Here is a 16,681-nt window from a genome sequence, read left to right on the forward strand (position 1 = left end):
TTATTCTTGATGCATGTTGGATGTTTAAATGTGACATGCATGGTTATTGTTGAGGCATGTCAAGTGATTAAATGTGATGCATGTGTTGCACGAGAAACATGTGATTAGGGCATGCTATGAATATTGAATATGAGATGGTTTAGAGCTTGAGTCTCTGTGTTTTTGCATGATCCTCATTATGCTAGAAATTGTTAAGTAAGCATGCTGAATTCCCTATATTCGGATATTTGACATATGATATATGTTTGGTAGCATTGCTTACTTGTGTATGGCACTGACTAGTCAGGGTCGGCACTGGTCGCGTATTACTGACCTAAGAGCCGGAAACGGCATAAGCGTCTTGAACGCAAGGCCGATAAAAGATTAGATCTAATCAATATCAGTGTTGAATGACTCTGGGAGCATTGATGCTAGACCAACCCTAAGGTCGATGAAAATTATGAACTCTTGACTAGTCTAGGCTAGTTACTCAGAGCCAAGGCCAAAGGCCTAGGTGACTGCTTGTCATATGGCTAGGGAGCGGAATCCCACGGTTGTGACTTTATAGTCATGCGGCAGGTTATCTTGGTGACTAGTTCATCAAAAACCTATCTTGTTTAAGCTAGTGAAATGATCACTTATCTATAAAGCCACGGTGACCCTATCGTCACATGGCTATTGGGAACGGAACCTACTTTAGTGACTATTGCAACTGTCACTCTTCTATTTGGGGCTAAAATCCCGGGACGATTATTATTATCATCGGTTGATGTTGTATATTCATCATTACGTGAACTCATTTTCCTGCTTGGATATGGCTATATCTGCTAGGCGTGTGCCTTATGATTTGATGTTATGATATGACTATTCATGAGCATATTGAGTTTTCTTGCTGGGCTTCGGCTCACGGGTGCTATGTGGTGCAGGTAAAGGCAAAAGAAAGCTCGACAATCCTTGAGTTGGAGAGCTTAGGTGATGATGTGTACATTGTTAGGAAAATATGTATTTGCCTCAATGGAAATAGGTAAGATAATTACAACTCTAATCTAAATATTACAAATAAATATTATTGATTAAAAAGTGTTACAACTCTATGACAAAAATTACATGTAAATTTAGAGAAAGAGGTAGAAGATGATAGAAATAGAAGATACAACCCTAAGACAAAAAGATACAAATAATCTAGAAGTAGTAGAATGAAAGATATAGATGAGATTACAACTCTAAAACAAAATATACATATAAAATAGTAAATATAGAATAATAGAAGAAATGAAAAGCAAAAGAATCACTACTACAAAATTGACATGGGACGATGGTTTTAAACCGTCGTATGAACTTTCATACGTCGGTTCTAATACCGTCGTCCCATGCAATGTCATGCCATGTAAAGCATAAACGACAGTTGAAATAAAAGTGTCATTTCCTGTCGTACATGAGATGATGGGTCCTATACAAACGTTGTCTCTTGTGGTACATGAGACGACAATTTCTGTGCAAGCGTCATCTACTGTAATAAATGAGACGACAGTTCCTACTAAAGCGTCATCTTCCTGCAGTACATGAGATGACAATTTATGTGCAAGTATCGTCCCCTGCAATACATAAGACGACAAGTTCGTGGAGACCGACGTCCCATGTAGAATATGAGAATTTTTTCATTTCTCTATTTTCAACCACTATATTCATTCATAATTTCCTGTGTAATTACAACATAGTTCAGACATAATCAATAGGCAGACATAATCAATAGAACTCAGTATGTTCCAAATCTAAAAATTACAATATCAAAATATACACTTGGAATAACTATGTAAAAACTAATTAAATACTACAGTTAGTATATTTTTTAATTCTGATTTCAAAAGTTACTCTAGCTTTGACTCATCCGCTCAAGAAGCTTGGCTGCCCATTCATTTCGAGTTTCATTAATTTGACCAAGTGTATATGTATTCTTTCCACCACACTACAAAACACAAAATAAAAACTAAGTCAGAAATTAAATCCAATAGAATTGTAGTTCAATACTAATAAATACACTTACATTACTAGTTAGCCATTGCATTGGTGTCTCATTCAAGCAATAGTCCTTCATCATCCTTATGATATAAAAGCCGCATTCTACTGACGATGTTTGACGAGGGCAATTGACTATTTTCCACTTGTAAATTTTTTCATTCCTTCCTGTCTTTCGCTTAATGTGTGAAGAGACACTATATATACATCAATATGAAGAGCATATTAATTTTTTATTTCCATATCAAATAACCATATTATATTCTAAAATGAGTTTCAAATGTATTACTTGTTCATAAGGTTCTTCAAATCATTTGGAGGAGATTTTCTAAGTGGATCAAGATAGTAACATGTATGGTCATCTGGATCAATGATCACTAACATCCAGTGACGTCTGCATTTAAACAAAGTTATTAAAATAAACATCATAAGGTATAAGTAAAATTAATATTAAATGAAAAATTTACTTACAAGAAATGATATGGCATTAACCAAGTTTGACCCATTACTGTGTTATTGATACGCTCTGAGATAATTTCAGCCTGATTATCCATATTTGTCCCAATTCTCGATGACCACGATGGTTCAATGAAACCAAAAAAGTGTGATATCTCTCTATCGCACAACTCGGAATATATTATACTACATACATGAAAGTTAATGATATTATAGTTATACTTAAAAAGAAACTAAAATATATAATGTTTATTAATTTAAAATTTACCTGATATAGAATGAAATGCAAGACGCGCCGATTTCTTCCATAAGTCCAAAGTGTACTATATCCTCATGTGAGATATATAAGGTATATTGTTCGCCCATAATATTGGTTTCCATAAGAATGTCAATCATGAATCCTGGTTCTACGTACTTAACTGAACCTAGAAGTATCTTCAAAAACATGGGAAGTCCAGTGGGAACCTTGAAGATAATCGGCGACTTACTAGCCATACTTGATCTTGCCTCTTCTTGAGTAGTGGGAAGATGTTGTGGAGGATGTTTTAGGTCTTATGTTGGCGGACAAGCTGCTAAAATCCTCTTTCTCTTTAGTCTCTTGGGTCCCTTCACAATTAACATAGAAAAGTTAGATAAAAAAATCACAAAATACATTCAATTTATTATCAATGCAAATGCCCGTCCAAAATTGATCTCTTCCTTTCATATATACATGTATAAATATATATATATGTAATATTCTTCATGGAGGGCTATAATTCTTTTAGTTGTAGTAGGTGAGAACAAATGTATTAAAAAATGTAAGAATTTAGGAGTGTGAACATATATGGTTGTACATGGGAGGCATAATGAGAAAGACATTTTGAAAATATCGCAAAAGAGAAGTTTCTAACACACTATTTTATTATCTGTCTGCAGCAGCACTTGCAATTTATAGGTTGTATTTCAACCAAAACCAATAATGTAAATATATAATTTAAGAGACTAATTAAGTATGCTATGTCAATTCCTTTGGCACATGGCTCCTCACCAGTACCACACCATATATTTCTTTGTCAAAATCGCCATCTATTACACAATTTACTCCCTCTCTCTCCATGAAATTAAACATTTATGGATCTTTCAAGATGAAATTTTTTACAGCACACTAAAAGTTACCTGTTCATGATCATAAGTAATGATCAGATGCGATGGCCAAGCAACATAACTGTTGACCGCATGAACCACAAGAGTCATCTCATCCCCAACTGAGACAGGTAGTTTTGCACTCCCATCTAGACATCTATCAACAACCATGCGATAGTTACCAGGTGCTAAACTTTTCCCATTTACATTGCCTTTGGTAGCCACCACCCGTCCAAGAGCCACAACATCACCACCTTGCTCAATGTATAATTTGCACTTAACATCTTTCTGCAATGATGTTATAGTTAGTATAAGTTAAATAATCATTTCTTAAAAAATATAAGAGAATTTACCTTTAGTGGCTCAGGATGAATAGAAGGTGAAGGTGTAGGTGTCTCATATAAAGTACTAGTGTCAACAGGTGCCTCAACTCCTGGAGTAGTGTCCATCAGTACCTCAACTTCTGGAGTAGTGTCAATTGGTGCCTCAACATCTGGAGTAGTCTCCATTGGTGCCTCAACTTCTGGAGCAGTGTCAATTGGGGCCTCAACTTCTATTGTATTGACTCTAGAATGGCTGCAAAAGCTAGAATGACTATCAAAGTTAGCTTGCATATGTGCCATCTTGGTTGATAATTCTTCAAGCTTGGACATGAACGATTCTTTCAACTTTTCAATCTCTTCCCTATGTCGTATGTTGGATTGTCGTTCGAACTCAATTTGTTTTTTCTGCAAGCCTCTTAGACCCCCCCCCCCCCCAACAGGCTTATGAAAGTAGTCTCTTTGTGTGACACCTCGACTCTGGCCTCGAACTCGACCGGGGTGCTCAGCAGTACCTAACACTTGTGTTAGGATGTCATTTGTTCCGATTTCAATCAGTTTGCCCTCTTTTCTTTGCTCAAGCATGTCTTCCTGTACAAAATTTAATCAATTATATGTTTGTTACTGAAATATAAAACAATTACCAAAAGTCATTTAACATTTTACAACTTACGATGGCCTCTCCCTTGACCTTGTCACGCTCGGTGACATAGTTGCCAGAAGAATCTTTTCTGGCCTCCTTCCAAAGTATAGATCGATCTATTTGCTCTGTTGTGCCCCACTTAGCTTGCTGCATGTAATAGAATTAGGTCAACTTTAACATCAAATGAAGAAAACATAAAATCAGGCATAATACGTTCTATATATGTACTTACTAAATCAGCTTCCAATTCAGTATAGCTATGGCGTGAAGTCCTATGAGGGTATTGTAAATGATTACGCCTTTCTTGTTGTAATTTTCTAAAATCTTGAAACTCTTTGGATGTCCTTCTCTTGACAAATTCTTTCCAATGTGTTTCTTCTATATGATAGCTTGGTGGAGGTTTATGGAGACCACGAGGGTTTGCTTCCAAAAGAGATGGGTCATTAAGGTAAGGGACTATAAACTTCTTGTTCAAATTACATTTGAATTGTCTCCACTTATTACCCACTGAGCCAATAATATTTTTTCGCATATTCTCATCTAGGTGGAAAGCTAGCTGCAAATAGTTTAAGAAACTTTGTAAGTAAAAGAAAATATAAAACTCATCAATTTATTTCAAAACATAGTAAAATGTCTTACATTGACATCCTTCCATAAGCTGTCCAATATAGATTTAGGAACTTCGCGCCAATTGTCAATGTTAATTGGCACCATACTTTTGGCTTGCATTCCTAAATAACATTGAAGCTCTCTGTTTGGGGTCCCGATTGATTGCCCCCCCTGCTATTGAACCTCAAATGGCGTTTGATTCCTTTAATTTTATCTACTATGATCTTCGTCAATCGCACTATGCCTCGTGTCCGCTTATGTGTTTTCTTTTTATATTCCGCGTTCTCTTTATTATTATCCTCCTCCTCGTGGTCAACATTCATGGCACCATAACATTATCATAGCTGTTTTACTCATCCAATTTGTATACCCTATCTTCTTGGCCAAGTCACTATCTTGACCTGGTTACAGCTCAAGTCCCCATAACATGAAGGCCATACTAATCCATTAATCATAAAAAAATTAACTACATTTGGCCGAACCTTTTCAAACACATATAATACAAATTTCCAAATCGGGGTTGAAGATTAGTAATAGCATTTGTTTGTTAGCCACTTATCTTACAGTACAAGTAGGCCACATGCTTCTGAACATCCACTTAATGAAATAAACCAGTTATATTTATGTACATGAACTGTTGTCCATGATATGAAACATTTCATACTAAAATTACATACACAAACCAGGGAAAAAGGAATAGAAGGATACAGAAGTACTGAGTCAGAAGATTCTTCTGTACAGGCAAATCTAACTTTTTCTTTACACTTCCAAATCTAGCAGTCCCCTGTTGGTGAAAGAAAACATAAATGCCACCAGTAAAGATAGAGGACTTTAAGAAGAAAGTGAAAAAGTCAGCCAAACTGCTATGGCATATAAACATAGGAATTAGGAAACTAAAATGACTTATTATTAGTAAAATCTACATATATGGCCTTTCTTTTTGTTTGGTTTCTTTCTGTTACTAGGCTATTTAACATAGGAGAAATTGATATGGTTGCAGTTGCCAGTTAAATGATTAAGAACAAAAAAACGTGTAAATCAATAAGAAATAGCATTCAACTGTGGAGGACGCACTTCTAGATAATGGTAAACTTGAAACTCTTCAACCCCCAAGAAGTAATAAAAGTAAATGCAGAACAATTACCTGAAATGGCATTTTGGTGAATGGATCAAGATCAACTTCAGCTATACCTTTAGCTATATCTTGAGGTATCATTGTATACATAGTTAAGGGATCTCAAGTATTTCACAATTATTAAATAGAAGCAGAAATTTTAACTTGAGAAAAACTATATTTAAAAAGGATATGGCCCTAAGAAATCCCCATCATCCTCATTATTCTCAGAAATGTCAGACAAATAAACAATTTTTTCGGTAATTGTATCGTAAACACGTTGATGCTGAAAGGTCAGTAGTGCTTTCTTGAATGATTCTTCATAAAGAGGTGGAACCGAAGAAATGCTGTATCTTAGGTGCTTTATCACCTAAAATGGACCAATCATTAGCTAGCTATAACATTTATTCAAAGGAGTTAAAGAAAAAGTAATTAAGCACGTGCAAAGGGCAAAAGAACAATATTCTCAGCCTATTTAATTTTAAGGGATACAAATGTCAAGGTCGTGAATGATAAGACTTCACCTGGTCGTAAGTTGTAAATCGTTTTATAAGTGCATGAGCCCTTTTCAGTCCCATTCCTGGTAATGACTGCAGATAGTCACAGCCACTCAAAATGCACATTTCAAGAATCATTTGCTTTGTAAATCCAGCAAAAGTCAAATCCTTGTTCTGTTGTAGCATGGAATGCTGAAACTGAACAGCTTGCCCAAATTTGTCCATTTTAAAAATAATCTGGATATAACAAAGTTTGAAGTATCTGACAAATAAGTATATAGAAGACGGAAAAAAATAATGTTATCTTGACCCCATTGTGTGAGAAAAAAAAAATCAGAATAACAAGTTTTCATAACTCACCCTGGGGCATCCAAATGGTATCAAATCTGAGTCCTCTGTGATAACAGCATCAACTTGTTTGCTGACTGCCAAGAAGGTCATTTGAGCATCTACTTCATAAGGAGCCACAACATAACTTATATTCTCCTGCTTTAACACCTTTTACAAGCAACAATGTCAAAAGAAAAGAATTTAAAAATATAAATTTTTCCCATCACTCAGAACAGAGTTCAAATTTCAGAATATTAGGTACTTTTGTAGAGGAAATGGTTTCAGTTTCGCAGTAAACCAATTCTTTCTTAAGAAAGGGTCTTCTTCCTAACCTGGATTAACTCATGCGCAATTGAAGGTGAAATGTCAACAGCTTTCTGATAGCACTCATAAGCAGCAGAAGAATTTCCATTTGACTCATGCTCCATAGCTCGGGTAAGATTTTCCTTCCTCCCCCTGTAGTTCTCTTGAGTTAAATCTTAAGCAATGGATCCATACATTGGCAAGATAAAAAGGATATGAAAGAATGACTACCAGCATTGCTCTGTAGTGTGGTGAACCAAACCAGTAAAGACATTGTAGAAAGATTCAATAATCTAGCAAGCATAACTAAACCAACAAAGGCAAGAAGTATTCAATAACATAAAGTTTCCGAGAGTTCTTATGCAATACAAATGGGCAAGAAAATTAAATAGCTCAAATAATAAAATAATTAAAAACCTTGAGCTTGTGGCTGCCCCAATATTACAAGATTACAGATTCTTGGTAATGATTTGATTCCAATAAATGAATCATGATCCTGATCTGTTTTCATTGGCCCTAATGATACAAAGTATTAGGTGGCACTTATTATAGTAATATGTGTACATACTTGCTGATTTTTAATTGAGAGACTAACAAAATAATTGAAATGCTTGACATAATAGCAATAATTAAGTTAATTAGCTTTACTTGAGTTTCACACGCAAAGGAATTTGCATTAGAAGTCAAACTTCAAAAGTCTTTGCTTCAAGTTCTTCACAATATCAATGTCTTTTGTCATGACAAAGAAAGTCAGAACACTAAACCAATTCAAGCAAATATCACATAAAACAACTTTTGTTTTGAAATTTTGGAAAGACAAAGGCAGGAAGAATCCTTTTATCTCAATGGAGGGAACAAAAGAAAGGAAATGGTCATACTATGCATTACCCCACAGAGCTGAGGGCATGGTTCTGACTTTTACTATTCTATGCCATTATGCATAAACTATTATTATGTGTTCATAAATCACATTTATGCATTCTTCATACAAAGCGTGCAACTTTCATTTACTGCGATATTGATTAGCTTATGTTGTTCAATTACAAATGAATATCCTTCTTGCTAATGTATGCTTCATATAATCACATATTCACACTTGAAAAAAGAAAATGGCAAGGGCTTGAATAACCATGAAGTAAGAAAGTACATAATTTGAACTGCTATGGAAAATGAAAGGTGGTAATGATCATTGGGAAAATGTTGCAAAAGGAATAAAGGTTGTCTCTATGGTCTATAATCATGAGCTAAAAGCAAATTCCTTAAAATCCAAAAAGAACAAGATTGTCTCTCTTATTGTATCAGCTTTGATCCCTTTGCTCTGAATTTTTGAAAAAAATATTTGTTCCAAAACAGAGAAGAAAAAAATCAATCTTGGTGTTGTCAAGACAACTCTCAGCTGTAATGACACCTTGAACACCCAAAAATAATTCCTACACAATATCAAGATCCTGTAATGACACCTTAGCACCAATAATAAACATTTATGCACTCAAACTCAGTACAAACAATGAAACAAACAATTGGTATGCACATGAAAGAATTAAGAACAACAACTCTTCAAACAAGTACTTTAAAACTCAACAAAAACCAGCACTTCAATTTTTTATGTACACATAAAACTCTCGGTTGCAGAGTGATTCTCTTAATTAAAAATAATTCCAACACAAAAAAATATAGTGACTATATTTAAAGTATTTTCTCCATATTAAATTGAATCTAAAAAAAAATTACCTCATAAACAATTAGAGGTATGCCTAGTTTACCCCAAGGTGGCCTGGTTCTTGCGTCGGCGGGGGGGTCGCCTGGTTCTTGCGTCGACGGGGGGGGTCGCCTGGTTCTTGCGTCGGCGGGGTCGCCTGGTTCTTGCCGAGGCTGAGTGTGAAAGAGAGCAGCTCGACGTTATGAAGAGAGACGAGAGTTGAGTTCTTGCAGAGGCTGAGTGAGAGAACGAATCGAGAGGGCTGAGTGTGAGAGAGAATAGATCGAGCGGGTGAGCTGGTGAGCGTGAGAGAAAAATGATTGAGGCTATTTTGAGTGAGTTTTAGAGAAGCCAACTGGTAGAATTAAAAGATTAGGGATTTTTCTTGTTTTGTTAAATTTCATTTGGGGTTATTTTTGACGATTGAGGGCTATTTTGAGTGAGTCTCTTATTGTTTTGTTTTATTAATTTCGTGTATATGACTCATTACTTTCAACAAAAAAATTATATCACATATTAAACATGCAAACATTTTTTTTCTTTTTTAAGGAATAATCTTTTTTTTACAAGTGGATTAAATTTTTTTTATATAAATTACTTTTAGTTTAAAAAAATTAATAAACATATGCATGAGTAATATATCTTAATATTAGACATATGCATGATTTTATTTGATTTAAGTTTTAAGTATTATTAATATAATATAATTAATTAAAATTATAATATTATATATAAAAATTTAACAACTAATTAAAGTATTAATAGATATGTCTAGACAATATTTTTTATAAATATTAAAATATATATGTGATTCAATAATATTAAATATATTAATACCTTTTTAAAAAAAGGCTTATTAGGATTTTTTTCCGGACTATTACGACTACCAAATCGTGCCTCCTGAATTTTTTGGCCTGTTAAAAATTCCCCCTGAACTATTCATGTTATTGAAATTAGGGACTTCCGTCCAATTTTGCTAACAGAATAGTAATATGGCGACACTAGAGTGCTGATGTAGATTGCTACTTGTATAATTTAAAAAGTAGATAGACTTTTACCCCCCCCAAACTATTACAGTTACCAAATTATGCCCATCGAATTCTAAAATTTAAAATTAAAATGATATTTTGAATATTTGATTTAAGTTTTAAGTATTATTAATATAATATAATTAATTAAAAGTGTAATATTATATATAAAAATTTAACAACTAATTAAAGTATTAATAGATATGTCTAGACAATATTTTTTATAAATATTAAAATATATCCAATAATATTAAATATATTAATACCCTTTTAAAAAAAGGCTTATTAGGATTTTTTTTCTGGACTATTACGACTACCAAATCGTGCCTCCTGAATTTTTTGGCCAGTTAAAAATTCTCCCTGAACTATTCATGTTATTGAAATGAGGGACTTCCGTCCAATTTTGCTAACAGAATAGTGATATGGTGACACTGGAGTGCTGATGTAGATTGCTACTTGTATAATTTAAAAAATAGATAGGCTTTTACCCCCCAAACTATAACAGTTACCAAATTATGCCCATCGAATTCTAAAATGTAAAATTAAAACACTATTTTGAATATTTAAAGAAAATATTAAAAACATTAAACTAAAAAAATCATTTTTTTTAAATTAAATCATACAAAATAAAAACTTAAAGCGACATAGGCGACACCAAAGTTGAATGTCGCAAGGGACCCGCATGAGCCCAGTCTGTCGACGATGTCACTACCCTCATTCTGACGCATGCCCAACACCCAAGCCAATTTTTTGTCACCATCAATTTTTTTTTCATTTTAATGATTTTTTCATTTTTTTAATATTCAAAAGATTGTTTAATTGTAAATTTTTAAAAATCAGGGGGCACAATTTAGTAATGGTAATAGTTCGGGGGCAAGAATACTATTTATTATTTATATTATAAATGAAGCATTGACGTGGCAATACCACATCGGCCACCAAACTACCACATCACCATTCCATTAGCGAAATTGGAAGGAAGTCCCACATTTCAGTAACGTGAATAATTAAGGGGGAATTTTTAACCAGTTCAAAAATTCGGGGGGCACGATTTGGATCGGTAATAGTTCGGGGGAAAAAATCTCAATAAGCCTTAAATAATAATAATAATAAGACGACGCACATAAGACAACAGTCTAAGTAAAACTGTCTAATTGTGTTAAAAATAAACACGTGACGACATTCTTCTAAGAACAGTTGTCTAATGTAAGTTTTGTTGTGCATGGTATGACGGTTCTAGAGAGTCAGTCGTCATATGTTTATTTTTAACATAAGAAGACAGGTCTACTGAAACCGTCGTCTCATGTGTGTCATCTAAGTACAGTTTTGTAATAGTGAATAAAAGAACAAGAATAAGAACAATGAACTAAGAACTCTCACTCACACAACCAAAGTGAAGAGTGTTGGGGATCACCAACTTGAACAAGGTTTGAAACCTTTGTCCAAAAGCTTATTTCCCCCTAGCTCAAGCACTAAGGGATCTCTCACACATATTGGAAACGCTTTCTGGATTAATCAAGCCTCAAGGTGTTTCTAGCCAAGTGCTCTAATGGATAGAAATGTTGTGTCTTTCAAGTGAGCTATAGGCTCCTATTTATAGAGTTTAGAGACACCATTTGAATTTCAAATTCCACCAATCCCCATGGCTGTTACCAATGTTTAATTGGATTAATATGGAATTAAAAATGAGATTTTGGAGTTATTTGGGTTTTTGGAACCGTTCAACAAAGACTAAAAAAACTGAAAAATTAGTCAGTTTTTGGCATGTGGCCGCAGCCAGAGACATTAGTGGCCGCGGCCACTAGTCTCTGTCCCACAGGCTGCGGCCACCAACCAATTTCAGCACTTAAAAATGTGCTGTTTTTTCAAATGGTTTCAAATCCTCCCAAATGATTTTGCAACTCCCAAAACACATTATTGGGGTTAAAATCACATCTCTAACAGCCATTTCACATATGACTTTACGAAATTCATCTCAATATTGTGTAACAACAAATTTACACAATAAATGATAATATTTGGAAGTTACAAATTTGTAACACCAAATATGTTATATTATTTGGATATATCTCATATATCTAAATATTGTAACTCTTTATTATATGTTACAATATGTAACACTCTTTGTCACATTTATTTAATCTAAAACATTATATTATAATATAATATAATAAAAATAAATAAATAAATATCATTTAACAAATAATTTCACAAAAATTCTACCAACAATTCTATCAATTAAATAAAATAACAAACAATTAAATAAATCAAACAAACAATTAAATAAAATAAACAAACATTTAAATAAAAATTCACCACACTTAACACTTAAATAAAATAAAACACAAAAAACTTAATAACAAAAGAAAAAAAATTTGGTGCACTACAACTTATCAATGACTTGTCTTACATTTGAAACTATACTTGATGTTTACAAACTTACAGTTTGGTTTTCATCACTACAAAAAAAAATACATTTCAATAACATTCATAAAACACTATATCATTGAAAACGATAGCGTTGTTACAAACACTTTGTCCTCCCATTTTTTTAAAAGTCTTGACCATTGTATAGCATTTTCAAATAGTGATACGACACTATTGTAAAATCGAATACCATGGTATTTTAAACATATCATAGTAACATATCATAATGTTTAATGTTTGCCGTCACTCATTATGTGCAAATCATAAATACTTACATACTATAAATTCTTTAATTGATATCTCTTTAAATATCACAATTTCCGCCAAAAGTGACGGATCAGATTTGATATTTTATAAATGATCAAACTGATGAATCAAATCATTTTTTCTTGACTTGTGTGTCTTGCATTTTTATTACATGATTTTATATTTTGTGACTAATAAAATACAAGATTTTTTTTTGTTTTATATATTTAATTAATAAAAGAGTATTTCACTCAATTATTAAAAACTAGAAAATATAACCGCGCTCCGCGTAGTTTTTTTGTAATTATTAAAACATATATATTTTAAAATATTTGTTAGAAGACTGTGGGGTGGTGATTCATTTTGACCATATTCGTACAACATGTTCTTTATATAGACACGTGAAGACATCTTGACCATAATTTTTTATTTCATAACGGTGTTCACTGTTATTGTATAGCGAACCTCCTGTAGATTTTTGAAAAATTCTGACAAATTTTAAAGTACTGAAAACAAAGTTCAAAAAGCTTGTTGTACATTTACTTTTATTTATTATTATTATACGCTTTGCGTAGTTTTTTTTATAAAAAGTCTAAATTATGTATAAGAAAATTTATATTTTGTGTAAGATTTATTTTGGCCAATTACCTGTTTGAAGTCTTTATTTTTAAAAATTAACTTTTAGATCTCGTGTTTTGTCAAAATAATAAAAATTGGAATTGATAGATTGATTATTTGAACACTGTATTTTTGCTCATTACCTGTTTTGACCCTATGTTTTTTAAAATAAACCATTGGACCATGTATTTATTTAAAATGTTCAAACTTCTTATGAAAATTAAATTATATATTTATATAATTTTTGTTTTCTGTAAGGGTTCACACTATTTTGAACCTTGTATTTTAGTCGATCACCAATTAGAACTTTTATTTTTACAAATTAACTTGTAGACCTCAAGTTTTGTCAAAATATTAAAATAGAAATAGATAAATCTATTATTTGAACACTATATTTTGGCCGATTACTCATTTTGATTGTTTATTTTTAAAAATTAATCTGTAGAACATATATTTATTCAAAAGGTTAAAAATTATTTATAAAAAGTAAATTATATAAATATATATAATTTATGTTTTCTATAAGAGTTCACACCATTTTGAACCTTGTATTTTAGTTGTTTACCCATTTTGACCATTAATTTTTTTTTTAAATTAACTTGTGGACCTTGTGTTTTGTCAAAAATTAAAAAATAGAAATGTAAAGATAGATTATTTGAACCACGTATAATTTGGTTGATTACCCGTTTGAATATTTTATTGTTAAAAGTTAACATTTGGATCCTGTATTTTGTCAAAAAGTTAAAATATATTATTATTATTATTATTATTATTATTATATGTAGATATTTTTATCTATTATAATTTTTATTAAAATAAAAATGAGAAAAAAGAGAACAGACAAAATAGATAAAAAAAAATTCCTTAATAAATTAATAGCTATAAATTAAAAAAGTAATATAAAAAATGAGAAAAAAATATTGTTTACTTATATTTATAATTTAATTAAATAGTTGTTGTAATGAAATATCTAATCAAATTTAAATTCAAAATATACATCGTTGAAATAAATCAAATTCAAATTAAATTATACATGTTGTTAATATATATTTTTGTAAAACTATTACATTTAAATTAAAAAAAAAAACATAAATAATTTAAATAAACATTTATTATTTTTGTTGTTGTGCATTATTTTATTTTTAGTAATATTATTTTTCATTCATAATGTGTTCCTTATTTCTAAAAAGAATTTTTCGTGTTTCACATCAACCTCCGCATCTTTTGTTGCTGCGGGAATGTCCACTAAAATTACAATCTATAAAATATTTATTTATTATAGTGAAAACAAATCACAAATCCAAAGAATGTCATTAGTAATATCTTATTTTCACAAGCTTAGTGAAATATCAAATAAGAGAAAAATACAATTATAAATATTGATGATTGATGATAATAATTATAATATTTTGTAAAACTATTCACTTTTGAATAAAAAATATAATTATAATATAATCAAAAAAATAGATATATAGATAATCGAAAATTATTACGTAATTTTTAATTAATTTTTTTAGTATTTTTTAATAAATAAGAGGTTAAGATATTAAACTAAATGAATTTTTAATCAAATTAATATGTATATATATTGATATTTTTAATTGTTAAGATATTTTAGAAAATAGAAAATGAATAAAAAAATTAGATTAAATGAGAAAATAGAAAGAGTGATTTGAAGATATTTTAGAGTGCCACATAATATTCTTGAAGCTCTCCTTTATATATATATATAGATTAGAAAATAGAAAATGAATAAAAAAATTAGATTAAATAAGAAAATAGAAAAAGTGATTTGAAGAGATTTTAGAGTACCACATAAATATTCTTGAAGCTCTCCTATATATATATATATATATATATATATATATAGATAGTCTGATTTTCTAATGCTTCTTGAATAAATGCACATAAAAGAAAACTTTGTTTCCTTATTGGGCCTATGAAGGTCACGATCAAATTATGGTGGTCAAATCTCTATTTGTGATCTCAATCAGCTGGAGAAACAAAATAAATCAATTATTTGATTCCTATTTTATAATTGTTCTTATATATATTTTATTCCTTTTTTATTCTCACCCAAAAAGAATATAATTAAACTTTGTTTATTTAATTCTTATTTTTTTTATTCTAGACTTTCATAAGGTTTATTTGTAGGAATAAAAGAGGGGAATGAACTTGAACTCAATCGACTACTAGGTTCCTGTTAATCTGTTCAGTCAGCATGATTCTATGATCTGGCATGAAGAATTTTGCAGCTGACGAAAATCCCTGTCTTTATGATAAGGTATTTTCTTTTATCTCTATGTGTGTAGGATCTCCACCATTAGCTGGTCAATTTCTACAGATACAAAGAGAGAACTCTCAAGCAATCAAAAGCAATCTTTTGGAATTATAATTTTGTAATAAAAAAAGAGGAAATCCTTGAGAGTGATTTTGTATGTGAGGCTAAGTGTAGCAACTATGGCTAGTGTGTTTTTTAGGCTACATTGCACATTGTGTATTTGCTTCTAGGTGTTCCTTGGGAGACGAATTAAAAACTTGTTTTGAGAGGGTTCAAGCAACAAACTTTGAGAGAAGTTTCAACACATGATCATTTCAGGATGTTCAAGTGTGAAGTGCCAAGGAATTCATGATTGGAAGACGATACTCAACCTTATGACATCAAAGTAATGAGTGTCTACTTGTGTGTAATATCTGTTTTCCCAAAAGGGTAGTTTCGTAAGATTTTTAATGAGGGTATTTTGTCATTTTACATATTTATGAGTTTAGATATGTATGGATTCCAATAATAATAAAGATTTTCGATATCTTATGTTTGCGAATTTTGAATAATATTTAAATCATAGCATATGCATAATGCCTAATAAACACTTGACTACATGGGTTAATTTAATTATTTATTTATGTTGTGAATAATATTATTATTATGAGAATAATATTATTAATAATATGATATGATATGAGTTTATTTTATTTTATTATATGATTTATTGCATTATTTTTTAAATGGATTAAATAATGGTAATTGAATGTAATTATGAAATGACCATAATGTCCATATGTTTGAATTTGGTTGAGGTGCATTTAGAGGACATTATAATATGTTTTAAAATTCAATTAAATGATTAAATTCAAAATTTAAATCAGTTATAATAAGATCACCATTTCTTTTTTTTATTATTTTAAAAGAAATAAAAGAAAACTCATTAACCATAGGCTTAGAATCGGTCAACAACAACAAAATGGTTAAGCCTTCATTTCTTTTTGTTTA

At 31.1% G+C, this 16,681-nt stretch overlaps 3 protein-coding genes across 3 annotated transcripts; all 3 read right to left on the reverse strand.

Annotated features, from left to right (window-relative positions):
* Positions 1-1,778: 1,778 nt before the first annotated feature.
* LOC133823438 (uncharacterized) lies at positions 1,779-2,994 on the reverse strand. Its single transcript, XM_062256218.1, has 5 exons — positions 2,720-2,994; positions 2,467-2,637; positions 2,285-2,389; positions 2,024-2,192; positions 1,779-1,945 (listed from the first exon to the last, which is right to left on the reverse strand). The coding sequence occupies exons 1-5, from the start codon at positions 2,944-2,946 to the stop codon at positions 1,853-1,855; spliced, it is 765 nt and encodes a 254-aa protein (XP_062112202.1). The 5' UTR covers positions 2,947-2,994; the 3' UTR covers positions 1,779-1,852.
* LOC133823437 (uncharacterized) lies at positions 2,995-5,433 on the reverse strand. Its single transcript, XM_062256217.1, has 6 exons — positions 5,179-5,433; positions 4,772-5,095; positions 4,570-4,686; positions 3,930-4,487; positions 3,610-3,864; positions 2,995-3,057 (listed from the first exon to the last, which is right to left on the reverse strand). The coding sequence occupies exons 1-6, from the start codon at positions 5,266-5,268 to the stop codon at positions 3,004-3,006; spliced, it is 1,398 nt and encodes a 465-aa protein (XP_062112201.1). The 5' UTR covers positions 5,269-5,433; the 3' UTR covers positions 2,995-3,003.
* A 952-nt stretch (positions 5,434-6,385) lies between these two features.
* LOC133825423 (exonuclease 1-like) lies at positions 6,386-7,903 on the reverse strand. Its single transcript, XM_062258367.1, has 6 exons — positions 7,810-7,903; positions 7,624-7,698; positions 7,422-7,567; positions 7,120-7,257; positions 6,787-6,996; positions 6,386-6,632 (listed from the first exon to the last, which is right to left on the reverse strand). Exons 1-6 carry the CDS (start codon positions 7,901-7,903, stop codon positions 6,444-6,446), a joined length of 852 nt encoding a protein of 283 aa, XP_062114351.1. The 3' UTR covers positions 6,386-6,443.
* Positions 7,904-16,681: the final 8,778 nt, after the last annotated feature.

Source organism: Humulus lupulus, chromosome 3 (genome assembly GCF_963169125.1).
Source record: "Humulus lupulus chromosome 3, drHumLupu1.1, whole genome shotgun sequence".
Taxonomy (NCBI): domain Eukaryota; kingdom Viridiplantae; phylum Streptophyta; class Magnoliopsida; order Rosales; family Cannabaceae; genus Humulus; species Humulus lupulus.